General features: G+C 47.8%; 4 protein-coding genes and 1 long non-coding RNA gene across 9 annotated transcripts; 1 reads left to right on the top strand and 4 right to left on the bottom strand.

Annotated features, from left to right (window-relative positions):
• Positions 1-221: 221 nt before the first annotated feature.
• iffo1b (intermediate filament family orphan 1b) lies at positions 222-9,249 on the bottom strand. 2 transcript variants are annotated; one of them, XM_053844058.1, is made up of 9 exons: positions 7,941-9,249; positions 5,670-5,730; positions 5,031-5,126; positions 4,762-4,902; positions 4,506-4,690; positions 4,029-4,155; positions 3,851-3,955; positions 3,654-3,784; positions 222-3,066 (listed from the first exon to the last, which is right to left on the bottom strand). In XM_053844058.1, the coding sequence occupies exons 1-9, from the start codon at positions 8,873-8,875 to the stop codon at positions 2,967-2,969; spliced, it is 1,881 nt and encodes a 626-aa protein (XP_053700033.1). In that variant the 5' UTR covers positions 8,876-9,249; the 3' UTR covers positions 222-2,966. The 2 variants fall into 2 exon arrangements, with proteins under 2 accessions (XP_053700033.1, XP_053700034.1); XM_053844059.1 differs by having other exon boundaries at positions 3,851-3,940.
• Positions 8,630-21,445, top strand: LOC128746768 (uncharacterized). Of its 2 annotated transcripts, XR_008412586.1 has the most exons (5): positions 8,630-9,367; positions 10,659-10,841; positions 19,998-20,094; positions 21,095-21,213; positions 21,278-21,445. It is a non-coding gene; the product is annotated as an uncharacterized LOC128746768 (long non-coding RNA). The 2 variants fall into 2 exon arrangements; XR_008412587.1 differs by lacking the exon at positions 19,998-20,094 and having other exon boundaries at positions 8,630-8,842; positions 21,095-21,445.
• opn9 (opsin 9) lies at positions 9,645-13,358 on the bottom strand. Of its 3 annotated transcripts, none has more exons than XM_053844061.1 (9): positions 13,208-13,358; positions 12,379-12,534; positions 12,104-12,254; positions 11,900-12,039; positions 11,707-11,845; positions 11,499-11,613; positions 11,353-11,433; positions 10,955-11,294; positions 9,645-10,814 (listed from the first exon to the last, which is right to left on the bottom strand). In XM_053844061.1, exons 2-9 carry the CDS (start codon positions 12,485-12,487, stop codon positions 10,558-10,560), a joined length of 1,332 nt encoding a protein of 443 aa, XP_053700036.1. In that variant the 5' UTR covers positions 12,488-12,534; positions 13,208-13,358; the 3' UTR covers positions 9,645-10,557. The 3 variants fall into 3 exon arrangements, with proteins under 3 accessions (XP_053700036.1, XP_053700037.1, XP_053700035.1); XM_053844062.1 differs by having other exon boundaries at positions 11,729-11,840; XM_053844060.1 differs by having other exon boundaries at positions 11,707-12,039.
• gapdh (glyceraldehyde-3-phosphate dehydrogenase) lies at positions 14,154-18,453 on the bottom strand. The gene is made up of 12 exons (XM_053844063.1): positions 18,361-18,453; positions 17,775-17,820; positions 17,160-17,259; positions 16,980-17,086; positions 16,832-16,922; positions 16,192-16,307; positions 16,033-16,114; positions 15,761-15,912; positions 15,605-15,683; positions 14,812-14,895; positions 14,457-14,554; positions 14,154-14,393 (listed from the first exon to the last, which is right to left on the bottom strand). Exons 2-12 carry the CDS (start codon positions 17,795-17,797, stop codon positions 14,324-14,326), a joined length of 1,002 nt encoding a protein of 333 aa, XP_053700038.1. The 5' UTR covers positions 17,798-17,820; positions 18,361-18,453; the 3' UTR covers positions 14,154-14,323.
• nppcl (natriuretic peptide C-like) lies at positions 20,177-22,124 on the bottom strand. The gene is made up of 3 exons (XM_053844065.1): positions 21,947-22,124; positions 20,717-20,837; positions 20,177-20,590 (listed from the first exon to the last, which is right to left on the bottom strand). Exons 2-3 carry the CDS (start codon positions 20,813-20,815, stop codon positions 20,330-20,332), a joined length of 360 nt encoding a protein of 119 aa, XP_053700040.1. The 5' UTR covers positions 20,816-20,837; positions 21,947-22,124; the 3' UTR covers positions 20,177-20,329.
• Positions 22,125-22,143: the final 19 nt, after the last annotated feature.

Below are 22,143 nucleotides of genomic sequence, written 5' to 3'. Positions count from 1 at the left end.
ACATATGTAAAGAAATTATTACAAAAAAGGAAATATACAGCAGTTCTTACACGATGAGACTCATTATTTATTTGTATGTTATTTCAGAAAAAAAACATTTTTATTATTTATTTATTTTTAGCATATGGTCACTTGTGTTTTTTCTACTGCAAATCAGACACAGCTGTTTATTGTGATGTGATTGTGGCAGTACTACGAAGAAACACACTGCGACTCATCAGACATTGTTTATTCTCACGTTACCACGGCGCTTGGAGCTGCGCCGTCACACCGGTATTATCTACATAGAACCATAAATGTCGTACTATAATTCCAGTGAGGTCCATTCTTTTAGATTTGCGAGGTTTCCCGGCATTTGTCACACAAAGCTATGATAATATTACCACCCCGACAACTATGAGAACAAAGCCGTCGTATATTCAGTCAGCTAAAGCGTTTGCATTCAACAACTTCACCAATTATTATTTACACTCAAAGGATGGAAACACAAGTTCAAGTTTGATTTAGAAGCATTGAGCTATTTAAGGTTCCAACAGGAAGGACTCCAAAACTAGAGCTGCACGACATATGAGAGACTAGCGCTGTCAGCTAGCTAGCTTAGCAGAGTTAAGGATTTTAAGGTCCAGGGGTGTCGAACGCGATCACATCCGCATACATCACATCTACTCGCCAGCCTACAACACGCCAGTCTTCGATGCGAGTGTGGTGTCAGGATTCAGTTTAACACGTTTGTTGATTCAAAACTCTCAAGCCAAGCTAGCGAAGCCAAGCTAGCTATGACAAGCTAAGGCGCCCACCTGACTGGAGAGGCTAACCCTAACGCGTAGCTAAACTGTAGCTTGCTATACTATCTGATCACTATCAAGACAATACCCATCAATAGTTTTATAAAGGCAAAATAGAGTATCATTTAAATCATTGATATTTAGAAATCAGCTGTATACCGCAGGAAGGAACGGAGCTCAAACAAATCAGAGATGTGGTTTCAACATGTCGTGCAGCTCTACTGGTAAAACATGTAGTTCCATGCAGTCACTGTGGTTCACTCCCTGAAAGGTTCCATATTACACCATGTCCACCAAACTATGGAGCCCCTGGACAGCAGATTTTTAGTAGAAAAACAACATTATTGTTGGTGTTACGCTGCGTTCCAGTGACCTCGGAAGTGGGAAGTTGGAGCTGGAAGGACGTCGCAGCCAAGTTCAGGGTGTCCCACTTATCCAAGTCGGAAAAAAAGATAGTGACGTCCATGAACACTACTGTCACGCTTGAAAAAACTTCCTGTTCATGTTCAGGGAAGCCATCTTGGATTGCGGGGTGGTGAGGATTCTCCCATTCAACTGGAGTATTGTTACATCAGGTGACGTTACCAGGGGGCGTAATAGGTCAAAGCACAACTGTGAGTGAAGGAGCCCAGGGACGCTAAATGACCCAGCTTCCAGTCCACACTTTCACACCTCAGAATGTTTCTCAAAACTCTAAATAACTGAGGAGAGAAGGAAAAGCATAACATGGAACCTCGCACTCAAACTGCGAGGACTTTCACACATGCAGGACGTTAAACTGACAGAACTCAGATCTGTGTCAAACACCACAGAAGAACCTCTAGTTGTTCAGCCTCATTTACAGCGGTGACATTATGGGATGTCTCAAAAACTTCCAATGTGCCGAAATAAAGTAAACATGAGGTCAATTCGATAATCTACTTGTCTGTTTACAATAGTGCTGATTGTTTCATTTGCGTTGCTCTTCGTTCATGTGCAAAATCTTACAGGCTCAAGTTTCAACTATGTACATCGGTCACACTGAACCCCTGGGCGGAACATCGGCAGCAGCTTTTTTTCTCTTTCAAACTCCTCTTTTCTGCTCTTTTTGGCACTCGACCATGCAGCACAAACAGGACATGGTCTCAAGGACGGATCCTGTGACTTGTTGTTAGGACTTGTTTTGGCCCTTGAGGAAGCATCGCACCATGTTTAGCCTGAAAACAAGTGGCCCCCTTTACACTTCTGATCCAATGTGAATTTAATATCATAGATGTAGTTTGGATGCAATGAACCTCCGTCAGTTTTATTACCATATAATACGATGAGTGACACATGATCTAAAGCCTGGTCAAACTAATCTATTGTTGTGTGTTTTTAATCAGCGACTGCCACAAAACCACCTGCATCGAGCTTTGGTTTAGTTCCGCGGCAACTCAATGAAGTAGGGGCCAAAATGTTCTTCGCAGTTTAAGGCCCCTGTCCAACAAATGTTTAATGTTTAGCTAGTTGTTGGTGCACTTTACATAAATAATACATTTCATTAAGAGCCACATAAAACGGAACCGTAGCTCACACAAACTAGCGCAACCAGCTGACTCAAGCAGCACGACCATCTCCTGGATGTTGTGAGTAAAAGTGTTCATGACTCCAACAGGAGAACAGCGGAGCGTAAAGGGGGCCGCAGTTGTTGCCAAGCCAGCAGCGCTAAGGCAGTAAAAAGCTGATAGATGACATCAGATTCGTTTCCACTCCTGCATCACTACCACTGCATGAGTAACAACAACCCAACTCACAGTGTCACTCCAAACAAGACATTATGTCAGGGGACGAGCAACTTGAGAACAAAACAAACAGAGCTTTGAACTTTCCTCTGTGAACACAACAAAGACTGATGGTTTAGTCTACACTTGTTGGGAGTCAAAGTGCGGTCTGTTGCCACATCAAGAATGGAAACTACAGCAGTTCATTTTGAGGAGGATGTTTGGGAGAAGCTTTTTATATCATGTGCTAAAGTACGCTTCAGCTAAAGTCTCGCGTGAGGAAGTGATGTCGCTGCTCTCCCTAGCTTACACCCGTGAGCAGACCGGAGCAGAATACCATGAAGACGAGTGACTGCTGAAGCAGGGGTGTGAGAGATGACGGTGCTGCAGCCAGGTGAGGAGGTCACGTGATGATTCATTCTGCACGGGTGAGCAGGTGTCAAGATCGTCCAGAGTTGGAGGACGGAGGGGAGGCGGAGCTTCTGTCGCTGTCTCTCTGCTCGCCGTCGTCGGAGGGAGGAGCCGGGACCGCAGGGGTGCTGGGTCACGGAGATCAGGGTGAGGCAGGGGCAGGACAGGGCAACAACAACACAGCGATAAGTCCATCCTTTAGCTAATTTTTGGTATTAAATCACATTTTAAACCCTTATGCTAACTCAAAAATGAACATATAATTATAAATATTATTTAAAATACAGCATGAGAAATAATAATGACGCAGACAATTGAGTCTATAAAAATTCTATGAGCAATAGAAAAATATATCTCCATAAAAATGTGAAATATTCAAATAAATAGATATAAACTACAAAAATGTATTCAATAAAATACATTGTGACGTTAAACAGATTCACTTACTATAATATTTATTAAAAAAACAAATAAAAAAGGTCTGAATTTAAAAAGCTTAAAAATACAAATATATATAAAATTGATGAAAAAATAGTGGAATTAATAGAGTCAACAAATAGGCATGAAATATGAAAATAAATATATCTTTAGTAACTCTTGTAGCATTTCAAAAAGATTAAGAGGACAAAAAATCCATGCAAATACTGGAATAACAAAAATACCACAGCTAATAGATAAAGAAAAACACTGTGAGAAGAAAAGACTGCTGTGGCACCTGTCTCCCGTCTGTGTGATGAGCCTCCTGCAGGTCTCCATCTGAACATCCAAGCCTCTCTTCATGGAGCACATCTCCATGTACTCGTGCAGGTGACGGTTCATGTCGCTCTTGGCTGTGGCCAGTTCCAGCTGCAGCAGGAAACACGTCACATCTTCCACCTTCCTCTCCCTCCTCGCGCCACGCTTATGTCTCACCTCGATCTGGTCGATGGTCTCCTGATATTCCTTCTCTCTGGACTTGAACAGACATTCCGTGTCGTTGATGACTTTCTCCAGACAGTCGTCCTGGGAGACCAAAATCTGATGTCACAAAGAACCGTCTGAACACGCTGGACTATCAGGACGGTGTTTGAGCGGCCGTGCGTGAGGTTACCTCTCCAGGTGGGTGGGTGGGGTCTGGAGGTAAAGTGCATCCTGGGAAATCCTCCCACAGCAGCAGGGTCTCTTCCGTCTCCTCCCAGGCCAAACTATCACAATCGTCTTCAAATTCACACTCGCGCCTGCAATTTACAAGAAAATCTGATCCATCACTCAACACTGGAGCTTGTTATCAAACGTCTTCTCAGCAGATGTAATAAACTTCAAAGATACTGTATATTTAACAAAAAAAAAGTAAAAGTAATTAAATGATGAATCATGGAAAACAAAAATGATAAGTGAATAAAATACAATACAAAAAGAATTTAGTAGCTGGAGCAATGATTGGTTGCTTCCTGATCTGGATCTTGATCTGGAAGCAGTATTTCCAGCCTTAGTCCCCTCAGTTGGAACCTGTTCCACAGTCCCGACAGTCGCTTAACATGTGTTGAATCCCTCCTAATATGTCTGTGTGTGAGTGACACACACTCACAGCTGATTCAGCATCCTCTGCATCTCCTCGTTGATGTGATTGGTCGAGGAGCCCACGTGCTCTTCCTCCTTCGCCACTCCTCCGTCACTCTCCGACGTGCTCACAGGCTCCTCCCCTTCGCTCCCGTTGATGGACAGCGGGGTTTGTTTGCGGCGGCAGGTCAGCGACGGCTGGTTGTTGGGGACCTGCGAATGAAGCCGGACGTGAGTGAGACCATCTCCTTCCACGACTCGAGGAGAGACGGGTCTATCTGGACCTGGTACATCTGGATCACGTCCTCGCAGTTCCTCTGCTGCGCCACGTCGCACAGGCGAGCCGTGATGTCGATCCTCCGGCAGATGTCCATGTCCACCTTCATGGCCTTCTCTTGGATCTTTGAGTCCAGGTCCGAAAAGTTCTGACAAGGAACAGTGTGAAACACCACCTTATTAACATCGCAATAAGCAGGTGACTGATGCAGGCTAGTTAGCGCTGTTAGCTTCGTCGTCTCAGGACAACACAGAGAGCAGATGAATCAGTGCTCACGTTGCTCATGAGGCCTTTGAAGAGGACCAGCTCAGCCTTCAGCTGCTGGACTCTGAGAGCCAGCTCATCCTGACAGCCTTCACTCTCCTGCAGGTCCTGCACACACACACACACACACACACACACACACAGAGTTATGATCAACACAAGTGCTCACTGTGCGCAGCAATGGAAACCCGTGCACGGACAAATAGGTCGTCAAAATAAAAGCTCTTCGAGAGGGACCACAGGAGCCCTGTAAACACGGAGCACTCATCCGCTCTGCAGCGCTGATGACATCATAATTGGCACTAATCGACTCTTCACTTATTCATGTGAGCAAGTTGCCTCTGACAATGTGGCGGCAAGACCAGCTCGGACGGATCGTTTCAGCTTGAAGCACTGGTTGACCGAGTGATCGACAGCGGCGACCCACAGCAGAAACAACCGCTGAAGTGAAAACCAGCAGAATTTCCCACCGACTCATCAAATGTGCGAAGCGCTCGGCTTCTCTGAGGTGAGCTTGTTCTGCAGCAAACATTTGTTTACCATTGCAGGTGTTTTAATGGGCACATGAGGCCAGGGAAAGGGACAAACATGACCTTTATGATCTAGGATGGGTTCCGTATGTCATGTGACGCTCCTCCATCAGCACGTTACCTCTTGCAGATCTGCAATCTTCTGCTGCAGATCCATCCTCATGGTGTACTCCTCCTCCCACCTGAGAGCCACAGACAGAAACATCTCAGTGCTGCAGAGTCGTGCGTGATCACAAGTCACAAGTGCAAGCAGTCGGAGCATTGATTTATCAAGACAGCCACAGACTTTATTTCCTCACAACTGAACATCGATGCCGGGAATCGCAAACATGCCGAGTCATGAAACGGCAGCGTGTTGTGGAGCTTGTCCGATCGGTAAGGTGAGCGTCAGGAGAGAGACGACAGAAGTGCAGAGACAAGCCCTCCATCCGGCAGCAGAGCCTGCTGCATTGCAGAGGCAGAGGGAGGGAGGGGGGCAGGGAGCGTGAACGTTGGGGGGCTCGGAGTGAGAATGAATCATGGGGGAACAGAGAGACGGGGAATAAAGCCACCAAAAGTAGCATGTCCTTGAGGAACCATGACAAGTGAGGCTGACTCAGCGATGCAGAAACAGGACCATGTTTTCAGTCTGACTGCTGCCTCTTGTTTGGGAAAGGAGCCTCATGGCTCCTGTCAGTGGACGGAAATCTGAAGTGAGTCCACGTGAGCCAAAACAAAGTGTCACAATCTGAGACAGCCAAGGTCAATGTCACCTGATCATCTGTTCCAGCTAGCCAGGGTCAGAAAACACGGCAGAAGGGACACCCTGGACAGCTCCCCAGTCCAGCTCCAGGCAACCAGCTCTATGGTTATTGGAGGAAGCACTTTCGAAGGTTCTCCTCCAATTCAAACCTTTTGTCCAACAGGCAACACGCAGCTAAATACATTTATTTGACCCTCATTCATTTCACAAATCTATATTTCTTTAATTTCAAATTGTTTTATGTTTCATTTTTTTCTAATAATTATTTATGCTTTATTTTGAAAATATTTATGAATAACTTCTATTTGCATGCATTTAAATGCGAAAACCCACACTGGTTTGAGATAAATGTAAGATAGAATCAGTAAAGCAATTAAGCTTGTTACACATGCATTATAACCACAGTTGGCTGTTTAAAATCACATAGTTATATAAAAAAAACCCACTATAAATATGTATGTTCTTTTCTCTTAGAAATGCCTTTACGTTCAAACTGCTCTCTCTACAGAGAAGACAGAATTTATCCATATTATTCCAACAGCACCTGAACAAAAAGTCGGCAAAATGGCCGACTCAGATGAGAATATAAAAGCCCAAAAAAGAGGCTAAAGCATGTATCATACGTATATTACATTCTAGGTGACTTAGCTAGTGATTTCCTCACAATATCATCAACGACTTCATGAGCCTCCAAATAAAGATGATGGTTTTCAGCAGCAGGAATCAAACCACACTAGCATTAGCTTCGCACCAGCTCTGACAGACTTGCAGTTTAAGGCTTTTATTTCTAGCAGAGAATAAGGTGATGACTCATTTTTCTTTGTTACTATTAGCAATGATTTAAGTAGAATTTGATTTGATGATGTCACCACCATGCAGCTGATCCAATAGCGTCAAGAACTGAGCAGGAGAGTTTTTTGCCGACCAGACGAGGCACTGGAGACGATGGGCTGCTCTTCTGGCTGTAAACTGAGAGCAGTTATTGACGACAGGAAACGTGCAGGCCATCTTGAAATTTGGGAGTGAATTTAGACAGCAATCTCACACTGCCTCTTCCCTCTGCTGCTAGTGATGAGGTGGAAACATATTTACAATGAATTCATTTTATATTTGGTTCTGTAAAGTTTGACTGAGATAAATTCTCATTTTATTTCACGCAACTTACATACAGTATTAAACATAGTTTCGGAGTTGTGCTCTGAAAAGTACTAAAGAGTTTTGTTTTTTTTGTGTCATAACAGCGCATGGGAAGGTTTTGATATTTAACTTGAGGGAATGTTCACATCAACACAGCACGGTTTGACCTTTACTTCTGTGAGACACCTGTCGTGTTGATATTTCGGGAGTATTCCCAGCACGTGCAGCTGTGGTCCCGTGACCAGGACTCAGACAGCTGATCCACTTCAACGTCTAGTCACACTGTGGTCAAGGAATATTTCTTGGTTGATTAGTCCATGTGAATTTGAGTTTCTGGTCCTTGAATCTAATTCTGAGGACAAAGGTTTCCTCTGGGGTGAGCAAACTATTGGCTCCCACCCAAGGTAGCGGGTGTCTCCAGCTTCCTGTGACCCCAGCTAGCCATGACCAGATTTCATCGCCAACCCCAGCTACAGACATACTATGACAGGATGAGATGTAAAAAATCTTTACCTGCGTTTGTACTCATCTCGCTCACGCTTCACTTTGGCCAGGACGTTGTAGAGCGCTCGGATCTCAGGGGTGATGGTGTCAATCTGAACGCCGACTCCATCAGGGTGAACCCAGGACACTCCAGGACTGGTCAGCCTCTCTGCGCCCGGACCCAACTTGCGGGCGTGGTTGTACGACCAGATGGTGCCTGGGAGGAACCGGGGAGCCAGGGTAGAACACCCCACTGGGCCAGTGCCGGCGCTGCTGCCGACAGTCCTGCAGCCTGGAGAGGACACACTAGGAGAGGCCTGGCTGATGGTGATGGCTGGGTGCTGAGAGGTTTGGGTCGAGCTGGGCGGTTCCGATGGCGGTACTGGCGGAGGGAAGAGAGTGGTGGGCCTTCTAGCCGAATTGTTGGTGTTGTGGAAGGAAAGGGAGCCCGGTCTGAGCGGGATGGTGCCCACAAAGCCGGTCTGCACCCCAGCATCCTGAGTACTCCTGCTCTCACAACATCCACTGCAGCATGTGTTGGCATCCAGAGCTTGCTGCAGCTGCTTCTCCAGAATCTTATTCCTGCGTTCCAGCTCGTGCACCTTGGCAAGGAAGCATCTGAATCTCAGGTTGAGGGTCTTGAGGACGCTGATGTTGGAGCCCAGGTCGTTTCTAAGCGCCATGGCAGCAGGAGGATGGTGCACTGAGCGGTGCTGGTAGTGATGGAGGTAAGGGGGGGCTGCAGGGAAGTCAGGCCCCGGCTGCTCAGGCCCAGAGGCGGGGAGGTCACCCAGGAGAAGTGCGGGATCTGATCCACCGAAGACTGGATCAGGCAGCAGACCGGATGGTGAATCTGGGTGTCCGGGGCTGTGGATCTGCTGAGGAGGGTGTTGGAGATGCGTGTTGGCCCCCAACAAAGGATTCATGCTATGGTATGGAAAACTGAAGCGCTGCAGATCTGGCATGAACACGGACGTTTGAATTTCTAGCTACGACAGAATCGAACGGCTCCACTGGACCTAAATAGAAGCCACGCAGCTGCGGTACCAGGTGATATAACCGGCTCGGATTTAGAACCTGATCTCTAAAGCTGGAGGTCGGCTCTTAGCTGCTGGGTCAGTCCGAGGAAACAACGACGTCCAGCGGCGATGGCGGGCCCGGAGCTCCGCTGGGTCTGGATGAACCAAAATACAGGCGGCAAAGACGCAGGACGGGGATGAAGAACGAGGCAGAAGCGTCGATGGCACCGCGTCCCGAACTTCTGGCAACATATGTGACCGCGAGCGCTAGCAAGTGCGCCTACCGTAAATACACCAGTAGATGCGCACTCCATCTTTAACCGTTTGTTTCCCGAGGATGCAGTCGCTGGTTGACGTCACCAAATACGATCAGCTGCTCCTCACAGCGCGTTTGTCGCACATTTCCTTTTTGATAAGGATCAATGTGAATTCACACTCGTGAGTATAATGTGTAGATTTCTCGCGCCTAATTTATTTGCATTTAAATAAACACGTGCAATGAGGGATGAATAACAGTGCATCTAAAATAGTTTGTTTTATTATCGATTCACTGGATTGTGGCGAGAAAAGGGCGCTTACATAGCATCTGATGTTATCAAGTTGGTTTGATGAATTTATCAGTGGAGCTTAACGTTAATACACGGACTTAATTTGTCTGGTGAACAATAATCGTATACCAATTTACTATAGGTAGAATATTTATATTTTACTGCACAATGAATAATGTCGTATAGTAGTACTGTATAATATAATAAAAAATAATAATCCAGAGTAGCTTCCTGGAGACAGATTTTATTATCGCTTTCTCACTCATTTACAAAACTATTCGGTTATCAAGTGAAATGACACGTGATAAAATGAGGATGTTCGAGGTGAGTGAAGAGGATGGAAACACTGAAGAAAAAAAAACGGTTCGAACTGTGAGACGAAAAATAGCTGGATGCAATTCTGGGTTTGACCACTAGACGTCAGTCAAGATCAACTCATAAAGAGAAAAACGTCAGTCTGCATTAAGTCATGAACATTTTCATCTAGCTGTTTCGTTCAACTTGTAATGTTGAATAGTAGCATTGGAAGAACGGATCTATAGCGGTGTGTATGATAAAGCTTCACAAGTTGACATCGTGACGTCATTGATCTGGTAAACGACATCTGTGTTAGTTTTCTTAGTAGTAATATTAATTCTCTCATTGCGAAAATATGCCGAAACGTTGTTATTTCAGCCTTTTGCTCACCACAGACAGAAAACGTATTAACTGCTTCCTGTTCAGCGCCTTTCAGCAAATAGCCATAATAGGTGACTTGCTTCCATTTTTTTGTAGTTGAAAACAAATTTTAAAAATCGTATTTGTCATCCATATTGAAAGTCAGTATTACTACGATTGGTATGTTTGTCATTATATTGTGAGCTTATCACACTGGGCTGGATAATTTGAAATAAAATGTCAAGGGAGAATGACAGTAATACCTTCAGTTACATGTGGGATTTAGGAAAATTGTGGCTGAACATGAAGAATATTCCGCCTAATCTCACCACTTTACTTGGTCCCAAATGCAACCAATGTTTTTTTTATATGTTTCTGAATTAGGTTAGATTAGATTGCCTGGATCAAAATAGCATCGCCTATTCAGCTATGCTTTTGACATTGAGCTCCAGATGAGAAAGAAGAATCTTTCTTGAATGACTTCTGCTCACGCTGCTGCTCCATGTTCCTCTGTGTGTCCACAGATTCAGACTCCACTGATATAGTTTCCACAGAGAAGGTGAAACTCTCGCTGCTCGCCCTCTTCTTGTCCTTCTTGGAGCTCAGGCGGTCAGCAAACGAAGACTCTGCTATGCTCCTCTTCGTCCTCAAACTGTGGCCGGGAGACGGGTCGGTGCTTCCTTCACAGAGAAGGAAAGCAAATACTGGTGAGTCGTGGTTTAATTACTAATATGTGTGGAGGATAACTTGAAGGATCCATTGGTCAGGATCCAGTTGGAAAGTTTGTTTCAAGAAGGTGTAGTTGTATCAAGATCCTTACGGTCACTGGAGCTCCTGCGGTGGCTCTGAAGTCGTCGCTTCTCAGCCATGTCAGGTCCAAAAACCATCAGATACACGTCATCCCTGAACTCCTTGTTCATAATCTGGTAGATCAGAGGGTTCATCATGCAGTGGGACTTGGCCAGCATGGCCGGGATCAGCGTGACCAAGGGGGGCAGGGACGAGAACTGCTGCGGGCTTCTGGATCTAGACCCGTCGGCTCTGTCCACCGAGCTGTCATGAACAGACTTGGAAGGGTTTGGCATGAGCGCTGACATCAGCGACACGACAGCGTAAGGCAGCCAGGCCAGCAGGAAGCTGCTGCACACCACCGCCGCCATCTGAACAAAACATCCGGTTCATTACGACACAGTCTGGAGGCAGGAAATGTCAGCTCACCTTTGCAAGCCTCAAGTCTTTGTTCGCATGGCTGACAGTGGTGGACGGTATGGACGAAAGGGTGCGGTTGGATCTGGACACCTGGATGAAGACGTGTTCTTTAGCAGTCGATTTCCCAATCAAAAACCTGGCTGAAATTCACTGACCGTCAACAAGATGGACAGATAAGAAGCAATGATGGTGAGAGTGGGAATCCCGAAACACAACCCCAGGATGAGCAAGATGTAAATCCTGTCACTCTGAGACGATTTGATCAGCCACCTGCAGAGAGTGTTGCGGGAGGAAGCCGTGTGAGGTAGCTTCTGTCAGAAGCGCCGTGAAGACTTAAAAATGAAAACAAGAGGAGCAGATCACCAGTTGATGGTGCAGCTGGTACCGTATGGTTCTGGTCCGTAGCTTCCAAAACCGACTGCTGGAAGGACCGCCCACAGTATGGTCCAAATCCAGACCAGAGCAATCGAGAGAGAGACATGACGCCGCTCCAGCCACTGGCCTTCACAGAGGACATCATCAGCAAGACCATGGAGGAGGTTTGCTGGACACTCACCGTATCTGAGGCAGCAGATCTTCAGGCATCGATCCAGTGAGATGAGGCAGGTGGTGTGCAGCGAGCCGATGCCGAAGACGAAGCCCTGGATGCCGTACCAGATGCAGCCGGTCTCTCCAAACACCCATCCGTGACTTAGGCTGGTGGAAACAAGATTCACCCGATCACCTGGAGCTTATCCTCCACCTCTGTCTGAACGCTTACCTGGAGATGATAAAGAAAGGTGCTCCCAACACCATGAATCCAAAATCACAGAAGGCCAGGTTGATGGTCATGAGCTCTGGTGGTCTGAGCTTCTTCCTCTTCCTGCAGTGGACCAGCAGAACCATCCCATTTCCCAGCAATGATGCAATACCTGGAGACGTTGAGGAACAAAGTCAAAGTGGGAGACTATCTTCGGACCTTCCTGCTACATGACTCATCGCAAACAAAGACGTGAAGTGGGGCAGCTGTTCAGTTTTGGCAGTTTCTGCTCTCACATGTGAGGATGAGGATGACCCCCACTGCCAGATCAGCTGAAGGAGAAAGCTGGGAGCTGAACAGCGTCTGTGTGGACAAGGGGGCGGAGCCTCGCTCTGAAGTGTCCATCGGTCCGCTGCACCACTCGAGCAGGTTATCGAAGAAGCCGAGAGATTCTGACGTCAAAGGAGAGACGAGAAGACAAGATCTTTCAATCTTCATCTAGGCTTTACAGCTGAGAGTCACATGAGTGACCCTGTCGTGAGGAGGGTCAGTTTTAAAATGCATTTTCAAATCCCTTATGTAAAGTGACCGTGAGGCAAGAGGTCCAAAAAGTGAGTGGTGGAGGGGATTAGTTCAGACCACTCGCAGTAATGAACACGCTGGCCAGGGATCGCAGTCAGGAAAATAGTCCTCTTCAAGTGGTGAAAGTCAAGTCCTAGAGGGTTGTCGGTTCAAGTCCAGCATGTCAGTGGCAGACTGAAAGTGAAGGGGAGGATTGTCTTGTTTAAAAATGGGAAATATTGAAAGTTAAAGCCCTTTTATCTCTCTCTCTGTTGGAGAAATACTGTGAGATTGCTAGTTCAATGGAAACATGGGGAGAAGCCCCGGGACAGATCCACAATGCCCTGGTGAGAAGTCTCATATGTGCTGATCTTGAATTAACTAATGCATGCAATAATGATATGATAGATCTTGAATGAGCGTAATCCAGATTATGAATATCGGCCAGCGCTAATGTTCAGGCTCCGGCGACTGCAGGAGACGACGAGTCACAGCTGCATGTAGATGGTCTCAGTTCTTGAAGACACCTTTCTCAAATTCCATTTTGTCAGATGATGAACTCACCTTTCTGTTGTGGCCCTTCTCCGATGCGTGTCACAGCCCAAATCTCGTCTGTAATCTGTCGCTCAATGTTGCGCTATAAATCCATGTGGCTCTTCTCTGGAGTCACTTAACTCGCCACAATCTGCTCTCAAATGATCATGCGGCTGAATCAGCAGAGTATTTATGTGCATGTGTGCGTGTGTGTCCGGGGGAGGGGGGTGGGGGGGAGACACAAATCATACAGATGAGTTTATAAAAACGTTGTCTGGGAATACATTTGGACCATAAGTCATTTGAGGGAGCATGTTGATCTGTTGTTGCTGGAGACATGAGGATCAGCACCGCCGAGTGTGAAGCTCACGGCGCCTCACGCAGGACCAGACTTTTGACTGACATCTTAAATATGTGAGTGACAGGCGCTGTTGTTCAGGAACCGAGGTAACTCAAGCATGTGACTGTGCCGTGTGTCGGTTGAGGCGCTAGCTTCAGGGCACGTGGTTCAGGGTCCTGTCCTGTGACTGGCCCTCATCCTCTCTTGATGAGCTTCTGCCGTGGAGAATCAGACTGAATCCAAGCAAAGGTTGAGCAGTGACCTTTGACCCTGCCCATGCTCATGTTAAGACCCAGTTAAAGTAGACAAAACCGTGATGCCAGAACCTGCCTGGCAACAGCGACTCCGGCTCCTCATAAATTCTTATAGCTGACTTTAATCCCATGTTCATCCATAAATGTGACGCCATCAATCACAGTAAGCTGCTGTGCATCATCCTCCCTCAACATCACCGCAACACGCTCTCGTTCAGCGGCACCCTGCGTGAGTGTTGGGCCACAGTGCCTTTTGGCGTGAATGATAAAAGCCTCGTATTGAACCGCCATTGTCGAGTCGCGTTAGTCACGCTGCGCTAACGCTTATTGAACACAAGTGAAGCAGCTCAGGAGGATGTTGTGTAGATCTGGGACTCGCGAGTCTCACAAACGCAGGACTTTATTGTCACTCCTCACACCTTCTCTCCACCACAGAGATCAGAACAGATACAAAAACTTGGTCACCAATTTCAATCTCATTTGTGATGCAAGGGACCTTCCTCAGGGGTCAAAGCGGGTCTCGGATATAAAACCAACACAGCGGTGGAAGCCTTACTCCTTGGCGGCCATGTGAGCCATCAGGTCGCACACGCGGTTGCTGTAGCCGAACTCATTGTCGTACCTGGGGAGGAGTGGGACGGCGTGAGAATCCTGTCGGGTGAGAGGTGACAGCATGAGCACTCACCATGAGACCAGCTTGACAAAGTGGTCGTTGAGGGCGATGCCAGCGCCAGCATCAAAGATGGAGGAGTGGGTGTCGCTGTTGAAGTCCGTGGACACAACCTGGACAGAAGCGAGCAGAGCAAAACGCCCGAGTCAGTTACTCCCAGGACTCACTTCTGCAAGTGAGGGACAAAATGGTCTTGGCTAAATTTTGCTCCGTTTTTTTTTAAAGAACCATTCTGTGGTTTTGTATAAAATTTATTAAAAACAAAAGGTGAAAACTGGAAAAAAATTCCAGATAAAATTAAACTTCTACTCTTAAAACTTCAACAAATAAAAAAAAAAGAGATAAAATATAAAGGGGGGGACACACCGACCTGGTCCTCTGTGTAAGCCAGGAATCCCTTCATGGGACCGTCAGCAGCAGCCTTCACCACCTTCTTGATGTCGTCGTACTTGGCCTGGAGAGACAGACGCTCATGACACACGTGCCTGCCAGTTACCGCCTCGCAGTCGACCATGATGCTGCCCAATTGCTCTTTTTACATTTCAGTTTTGGAAGTGCCAGCACGTTCACTAATGTGGCCTCTCTTGGAAGTTTGGGTCAATACTGTAATATGGAAGCGGCTGATGAATGGATTATTCCACATTAAACTCCTGTTGTCGCTCGGTTATTTTGCCGCCGCTTTTGCATTCAACGCTAAAATCCCGCTCCGGTGACCTCCTTCTGGATGTTGTTGGTTCCACGTGACGGGAACATGTGATGGACATTAGTTCGCATCCCTGACTGACATTCTGCTGCTCTTGTCCAGCTGCATTGCAACAAACATTTGAAGCTTTAATGCCGACAGGAATTACCACTCGAGACTCATGTTCATTACAACGAAAAGGTTGGGAAACTAAGTCTCGTGACCCAAAAGAATTGCCTCAATCTCTGAACATCATTATGAAAACTTTCGTTTTTTTGTATTACAAATTTAAAATGTATTACTATATATTGAACACTGCCACCCAGCGGTCATATATATTTAAAAAAAAACATTTCGCAACTACTTGTTCAAGTAAACTCTTCAAAAAAAAAGAAAAAATCGATCCCGATCACAGTGATGCATGAGGTTTAGGTATCACGCCATTTTCCCTAACAGAGTGGTAATGGGTATCAACACTCACGGGTTTCTCCAGGCGGACGGTCAAGTCGACCACAGACACGTTGGGGGTGGGGACTCTGAAGGCCATGCCGGTCAGTTTCCTGCGAAGAGTGAGGTGGACATGAGTGAAGGGCAGCGCGTGAGGGGAGCGATAAGTGCCGCTTGCTCCGCCACTGACCCGTTGAGCTCGGGGATGACCTTGCCCACTGCTTTGGCAGCCCCAGTAGAGGCGGGGATGATGTTCTGGCTGGCGCCGCGGCCGTCCCTCCACAGCTTACCGGAGGGGCCATCCACGGTCTTCTGCGTGGCGGTGATGGCATGGACGGTGCTCTGAGGGGACAGGGATTAGGAGGAAGTCAGCCCCCGCCCTCCGCTAATGTTTTTGTTTGGAGATGAAATCTGGTTTTCGGGTCAATCGGCGCACTCCCGGCGGACAAGGTTAATCCTCACCATCAGGCCCTCAATGATGCCGAAGTTGTCGTGGATGACCTTGGCCAGAGGGGCCAGGCAGTTGGTGGTGCAGGAGGCGTTGCTATGGAGACAGAAAGCAGTTCACACCCTCTGAAGGCAACTGCTCGCCTGGTTTCACTTCACAGGAGAAGCACTCACCTGACAACTTTGAGGGAGTTGTCGTACTTCTCGTGGTTGACGCCCATGACGAACATGGGGGCGTCGGCGCTGGGGGCAGAGATGATCACCCTCTTGGCGCCGCCCTTCAGGTGAGCCTGGGTGGGTGACAGGGCAAGTTACGGTGCTTTTATTTTGGAGCCTGTCGACTGTGACCTGAATCCCTGCATGTCTGGTGAAATCCTTGGATCAAGTTTGAATGGAGTGGAAAGCAACAGAAGCAGCTGAGATAAAGAAGTCTATGTCATGGGGAGAGGCTCTGACGCGTTCGGTGGCCCCTGGGTTTTAGAAAATTTGAAAAACAAAGTGAAATTTCTATCGCAATTTAAAAACCGACCCCGTCTTTAAAAGAGCCAATTAAAAAACAATACCAAATAACTTATAAAAAAAGTTCGAGTTCCGACTGAAGAGAAGACCTTGACGCCTGTACATGTCCACGAGATGGAGCTGTTGCACTAAACGCGAACAACGTCTCAAATGCATCCCATCTCCTCTGGCGGTCACTGCTGCCAGTCGATGTTGAATAGTAATAGTAAGACCGTCTTAATGTAGATAAAGAGATCAGCTTTTTCTGAAACCAAAACTGGAGAAGTTTTGAAGCCTAGTGCCATACAGCACTTACAGAGGCCTTCTCGATGGTGGTGAAGACTCCGGTGGACTCCACCACGTACTCGGCGCCAGCATCACCCCACTTGATGTTGGCAGGGTCCCTCCTGTGGAGCAGAGCAGGGGGTCAGAGGAGGCTCTGCCTCGCCGGGAGCTGGACTCACTCCTGGAAGATGGTGATCTTCTGTCCGTTGATGACCAGCTTGTCTCCGTCCACGGACACCTCGCCCTTGAAGCGGCCGTGGGTGGAGTCGTACTTGAACATGTAGACCTGTGTTCAACAGCAGAAGGGCTGAGCAGCAGGTCAGCTGACGTGGGTCGGAGGTCAGGGGTCGGCCGCTCACCATGTACTCCAGGTTGATGAAGGGGTCGTTGATGGCCACGATCTCCACCTTCTTGGAGTGGAAGGCTGCCCGGGTCACCAGGCGACCGATACGGCCGAATCTGAGGAGACATGGAGGTTTCACTGCTGCTTCAGGGAGGAAATCAAAGCCATGTTCAGCTCAGCACCAGAGGAGGCTTTGACCTTTAAGTTAAGCCTCTATGTGAAGGGCAGAGTTCAGGGGGAGGTGTGCAAGTGCCCCTCCCACCCCCCCACTTAACCATCATCCAGCCGTTTGAGCAACAGCTGAGGTTACTCTTTAACCAGCGAGTCCAAAACCCTGGCACTTTGTCCCGAGTGTGTGCGTCCGATAAAGGATCCAAACACAGATAGTGAGCCCGACGTGACGCACTGCAGCCCTGACCCCCACGGGGGTCGAGGGTCATGGGTGCGACAACGGTATTTCTATTTTCCTTCTCCTCACACAGTCAAAGCGGCACAAGCATTTGCAGAATGTGTGGGGACGCACGAGGCTCACTGAGCTCCCGAAATAGACTCCAGTGGACACACCAGTCGCCAACAGTCGCCAGATTAAAACCCTTCACCCGAAATAGAGCCTGTGCACAAGAGTGCTCACCCATTGATTCCGACTTTCACCATGTTGCCTGAGTGGGTCGAGTCCTCTGTGGAGACAAGCACATGACAAGAGTCACTCAAAGAGCAGCGGGGCTTGTTTTAGGTATTTAGATTTCAATAAGTCCTCAGAACTGGAAGAAATATTTTCATTTAAAAAAAAAAAAAAAATGAAAAAAGCCCTTTATTTCCTTTTAATGCTGCTGTTTTTAACAGCAGGAAATACCAGGTGAATAAGAAAATAATTTGTATTTTTATGTTCAGTTTTGGACTATGTACTTGGACTATATACAACTTTTCAACTGAGAACACAACTTTACTATTTAAAAAAACAATTACCTAAATTTTAAACTAATGCAGCCTCAGCAGCTGACTTCAATCATGAGTCGACGGACAGTGCTGCACTGCTCCCTTCGTTTGAGTCTTTTTCCAAAGTTTGCTGAAGCTGCAGAACAATGACGAAATGCTCATCTAACTGTTGAGCTCAGCCTCTGCGAGAGTTCAAGTTGTCTTGCAGGCAAATCTGCCAGTCACACGAGCACTAACAGCATCACCAGTGTGGAGGTCAAACAAGCTGCAAAGTAGTTTACCGTTTGTGAGACGCCTCAGTCCGATCCTGCGACTCCGCTGTGAGTGGGGAAGAGCAAAGTTTACTCCTCTCCTTTAATGATTGAGCGGCTGGGGGGCCCCGCCCCTTCCGTGACATCACCTCCTCACCACGCCCACTTCTGAATGTCAAGGTCGTCGCGTGGCTGCTCGCGAGCCTTCATGAGCCTCTGCTAAACCTTTTGGATCGACCTCAGGGACACTGTGGGGTCACGGGGGGGGGGGCGAGCAGACTCCACTGTGACCTTCAGAGAGTCGTATCAAATCACCGCCTTCCTTCTCGGTGACATTTAGTGCCTAAAGAACATGACCCCAGCCACCGTCGACAGCCACTCTCTCGCTTACGTAACACGCGCCCTGAAACACCGTGCGGCTGCTGAAGAAGCAGACGAACCGTGACTCAGTGAAGAAGCAGAAACATAAGCACAAACTGCCAGACTTAGCTTCATGTGGAAGCTAGCAGGTCACTGTTCCTGCCTAGGAGCACTCAGTGCTGCCTTGGTTTGAAACACCACCGATTAGCTTGATACATTTCATGCTAATTTAGCTAACAACGTATGGCGAATGTGAGAAGAGTCACGGTGGTAACATTTGTTTTTAGGAGGTATGGAATCATGAAAATACTGTTGACGCTGAAGCTGCTAATGCCAAAGGTAGCATGGCCTGTTGCCTCCACGATATGAGCGTCATGTGACCCCATTGTCGCGGTCGTTGAGTGTGTTCAGATGAGGTCGGGTGGTGCAACACCGGGGCTCCTCAGGGCGCTATTCCCGCTCCAATCCTTTCCAGATGGTCCTCAGAGACTTGGCCAACTGCGCCGCCGCATCGTGGCATTCCTGAGAGGATTTGAAGCAGCAGTTTGGTTCTACGCCATGGGAGGAAACCAGAGTTCTCAGAGGCCTTCCTGCCCTCCGCCCGGGCAGGTTGGGAAACATGCTGATAAGGGACAAAGGCGACGTGAAGAAAGTCTCCGGCGGCTGGTTTGCAGACGTGACCCTCCACCATCAGCTGATAAGTGCCGCGGCTGCATTTGTCTCCCGGCATAGTTGAACTGTCACGACCTCCGCTGCACGCAGGCCGCCACCGCCGCCGCCACTCAGGGGAACTAAAGGTTGTTCTATGTTTAGAGGCCCGCTTAGTTGGCTGCTGTTCTCCGTCCTGCAGGTTCATGTGGCTGCTGCTGCTGTTATGACAAACCCAAGCGTGAAGATGAAGAAGGGCTACAGCTGTTGCAGTGCAGCATGGGACCTGTCTGACTCTCTGCAGGCCGAGACATGAATGGCTGCTCTACAGAGAATTCGAAAATTAGACGGAAAGGATTGGCAAATTCGTTCACTTTTGAGCTCACAACTTCTTGTTCTAACAATGCTGAATAAAACTCTCAGGACGTGAGTTTCTCACCCGAGAAGCTTGACAACTGAACAGCACCTCGTCATGTGACGCTGACGTCATGTTGGCGTGCGCTTCTGTTTACCGCCACTCCAAGCGCACAGCGCCCTCGTGTGATTGAATGATAAACTGCACGCTAGAAAAAGATCCGCCACAGAACCAAACCAGCTCACTTCCTGCCCAGCGCGTCTGCTCATGTTTGACCATTCAGTTGGTCCTCACCTTTCCTCAGGACCTGCAGAGCCCGTGCATGACCGACACCTAAGGAGCCCAGGCCCAGGAGCAGCGGCTGCAGCTGTGAAACATCCCAACACTCAACCTTCACACCAGTGAGTGACCACTTCTGCACATCTATGAGTGAAACACCAGGCCCGGGGGCCGACTCAGGAGCTCGGGAATTCATCTCCGGCCGGTGATCAACAAGTTTTATTTGGTGGACATTTACTGGTTTGGGTCATGCAACTGAAAAACAAACGGCACAAACACTGGAACATGTGGTGACAGACACAACCATGAATGCGCAACGGTGGCCAGCGTTGACGTCATCAGTCCCTCTGTGGCACACTAGCAGCCCAGGCCACTCATGGAGCCGATACGGTCCAGTTTCAGGCCGAAGCAGCCGCGATTCCACCCACGGCGGGATCGGTCGGGGTCTGCACGCTTCTGGTTGGCCGCCCCCCTCAGCAGCCGCAGCCACGGGGACTCCAACTCGCCGTCTTTGGCGTCGGAGGCCGCCTGCTCCGACTCAGGCTGCGTATTGAGCAGGTTCTCCAGGTCGTCCAGAGTCAGCAGCTGGTTGTAGCGGTCCAGGAACTGCTCCAGGAACTGTGGCCGAGAATAGAGATGAAGACGGGAGCAGGGATAATTTCATCACCGATGCATTTCATTCATCCTCTCGGAACTGGACTCAATCCACTTCCACATGACGTCACCCCCCGCCCCTCCCCTCACCTGCACGGCGTCGGGAGGTGGCTGCAGAGCTCGAGCCTCGGTGACCTCCCAGCGGGTCAGCAGGAGCAGAGCGGCACACAGCAGGGCGGGAGCGAGCATGACGGCAGGAGAGCAGCGAGCACTGAGACACAAACCGTCACTGTGGTCACCGACTTGGTGTCTCTGCTCCAGGCAGCCAGACAAATGCAGTTGGATGAAAAGTCTGCTTTTGATAGCACCAACATTGAGGTTTACACCTTGTTTCTCACACAAGTTACCACTCCATTTTGCTTCACTTTAATATGTTCAATTATATTAACTAATTTTATATTCTATTTATATTTCGTATGGCACTTTTTTGTTTAGTTTGTGATGTTCTATCACCGTCTGGTACAATAGCGCCACCTCCAGGGACAAGAGCAGACTGCAGCGCATAGTGTGTTCTGCTGAGAAGGTGATCGGATGCAACCTGCCACCTCTTCAGGACCTGTATGCGTCCAGGACCCAGAGACGTGCAGGTCGGATCAGAGTCGCCTCTTCTCACCCTGGTCATGTACTGTTTGTTCCTCTTCCTTCTGGCAGGAGGCTGCGGTCGATCCAGAGCAGAACCTCCCGTCACAGGAACAGCTTCTTCCCCTCGGCCCTCATCACAAATTCGTGATCTGTCTTTGTTTGTGGGTTATTTTATTTTATTCAGCATGTAATCCAAAGCACTTTCCTAGTTGGGGGGATCCCCACTGAACAAGGCAATAAAGTTGATTCTGATTTTAGTTCAGGCTGTTTCAGCATAGTTGGTGCCTTTTTTTAGAAAAGATAAACATGTTATAATCTCATTAATAAAATGTATTTTTAATATTATAAATATATAATATATAAATAATATTTTTAATAAGAAATGTAATTTCTGATTTAACATTGCTCAGCAGTAATGAGCATTATGGAATTTCAACAGTCTTCAGGTTCAAGTTTTATCAGATTTATTCTTTAACCAAACAAAAAAAAAACAAAAAAAAAAAACAAAATAAGCATCACCTTTTTAATTGAATTTATATTGAGGGTTCCACATTGGTTACGGACATATAGACAGAATCATCCAGCCCAAAATCACATCACGCTGAACTTAAATGCATTTTAAGAATGAAAAAAATAAAATCACATTGTTGCTTATTCCAGTCAGATAGTGTGGCTGATATCTAGAGTAGCGAGCTCAGCATCAAACAGTCATGCAGTGAAAGAGGGGGAGTCACTCACCCGGGGTCCGTCTCAGGTCTGGTCCTCTCACAGACTCCTCTCCCTCCTGGCTCTGGACTACATCTCACTGGCACCTGCCGAGCATCACTAACTCACCGTTGGCTCCGCCTCCTGCACTGATGGAATTGATTCCCCTCCGTTCTCTCGGTAGCGGATGCAGTGGAGGGAAAACACCCCCCCCACACACACACACCCTC

Source organism: Synchiropus splendidus, chromosome 15 (assembly GCF_027744825.2).
Source record: "Synchiropus splendidus isolate RoL2022-P1 chromosome 15, RoL_Sspl_1.0, whole genome shotgun sequence".
Taxonomy (NCBI): domain Eukaryota; kingdom Metazoa; phylum Chordata; class Actinopteri; order Syngnathiformes; family Callionymidae; genus Synchiropus; species Synchiropus splendidus.
This window is presented reverse-complemented; position numbering and strand designations above follow the sequence as displayed.

Bases quoted from the DNA above. Each gene is read 5' to 3' on its own strand.
- iffo1b (XM_053844058.1), bottom strand. From the start codon at position 8,875: ATGCCAGATCTGCAGCGCTTCAGTTTTCCATACCATAGCATGAATCCT. The intron at 4,903-5,030 runs GTGAGCACTGAT...GTTCCTTGTCAG, and splicing joins TCAAAGGCCTCATGAGCAAC to AACTTTTCGGACCTGGACTC. The intron at 3,067-3,653 runs GTGCCACAGCAG...TCCGTGACCCAG, and splicing joins ATCACACAGACGGGAGACAG to CACCCCTGCGGTCCCGGCTC.
- opn9 (XM_053844060.1), bottom strand. From the start codon at position 12,487: ATGGACACTTCAGAGCGAGGCTCCGCCCCCTTGTCCACACAGACGCTG. The intron at 12,040-12,103 runs GTAAGCGTTCAG...TGTTTCCACCAG, and splicing joins CCTTTCTTTATCATCTCCAG to CCTAAGTCACGGATGGGTGT. The intron at 10,815-10,954 runs GTAAGGATCTTG...TTCTCTGTGAAG, and splicing joins CCGCAGGAGCTCCAGTGACC to GAAGCACCGACCCGTCTCCC.
- gapdh (XM_053844063.1), bottom strand. From the start codon at position 17,797: ATGGTGAAAGTCGGAATCAATGG. The intron at 15,684-15,760 runs GTCAGTGGCGGA...CACTCTTCGCAG, and splicing joins GTCATCCCCGAGCTCAACGG to GAAACTGACCGGCATGGCCT. The intron at 14,394-14,456 runs GTGAGTGCTCAT...ACTCCTCCCCAG, and splicing joins TTTGTCAAGCTGGTCTCATG to GTACGACAATGAGTTCGGCT.
- nppcl (XM_053844065.1), bottom strand. From the start codon at position 20,815: ATGCTCGCTCCCGCCCTGCTGTGTGCCGCTCTGCTCCTGCTGACCCGC. The intron at 20,591-20,716 runs GTGAGGGGAGGG...TCTCGGCCACAG, and splicing joins CACCTCCCGACGCCGTGCAG to TTCCTGGAGCAGTTCCTGGA.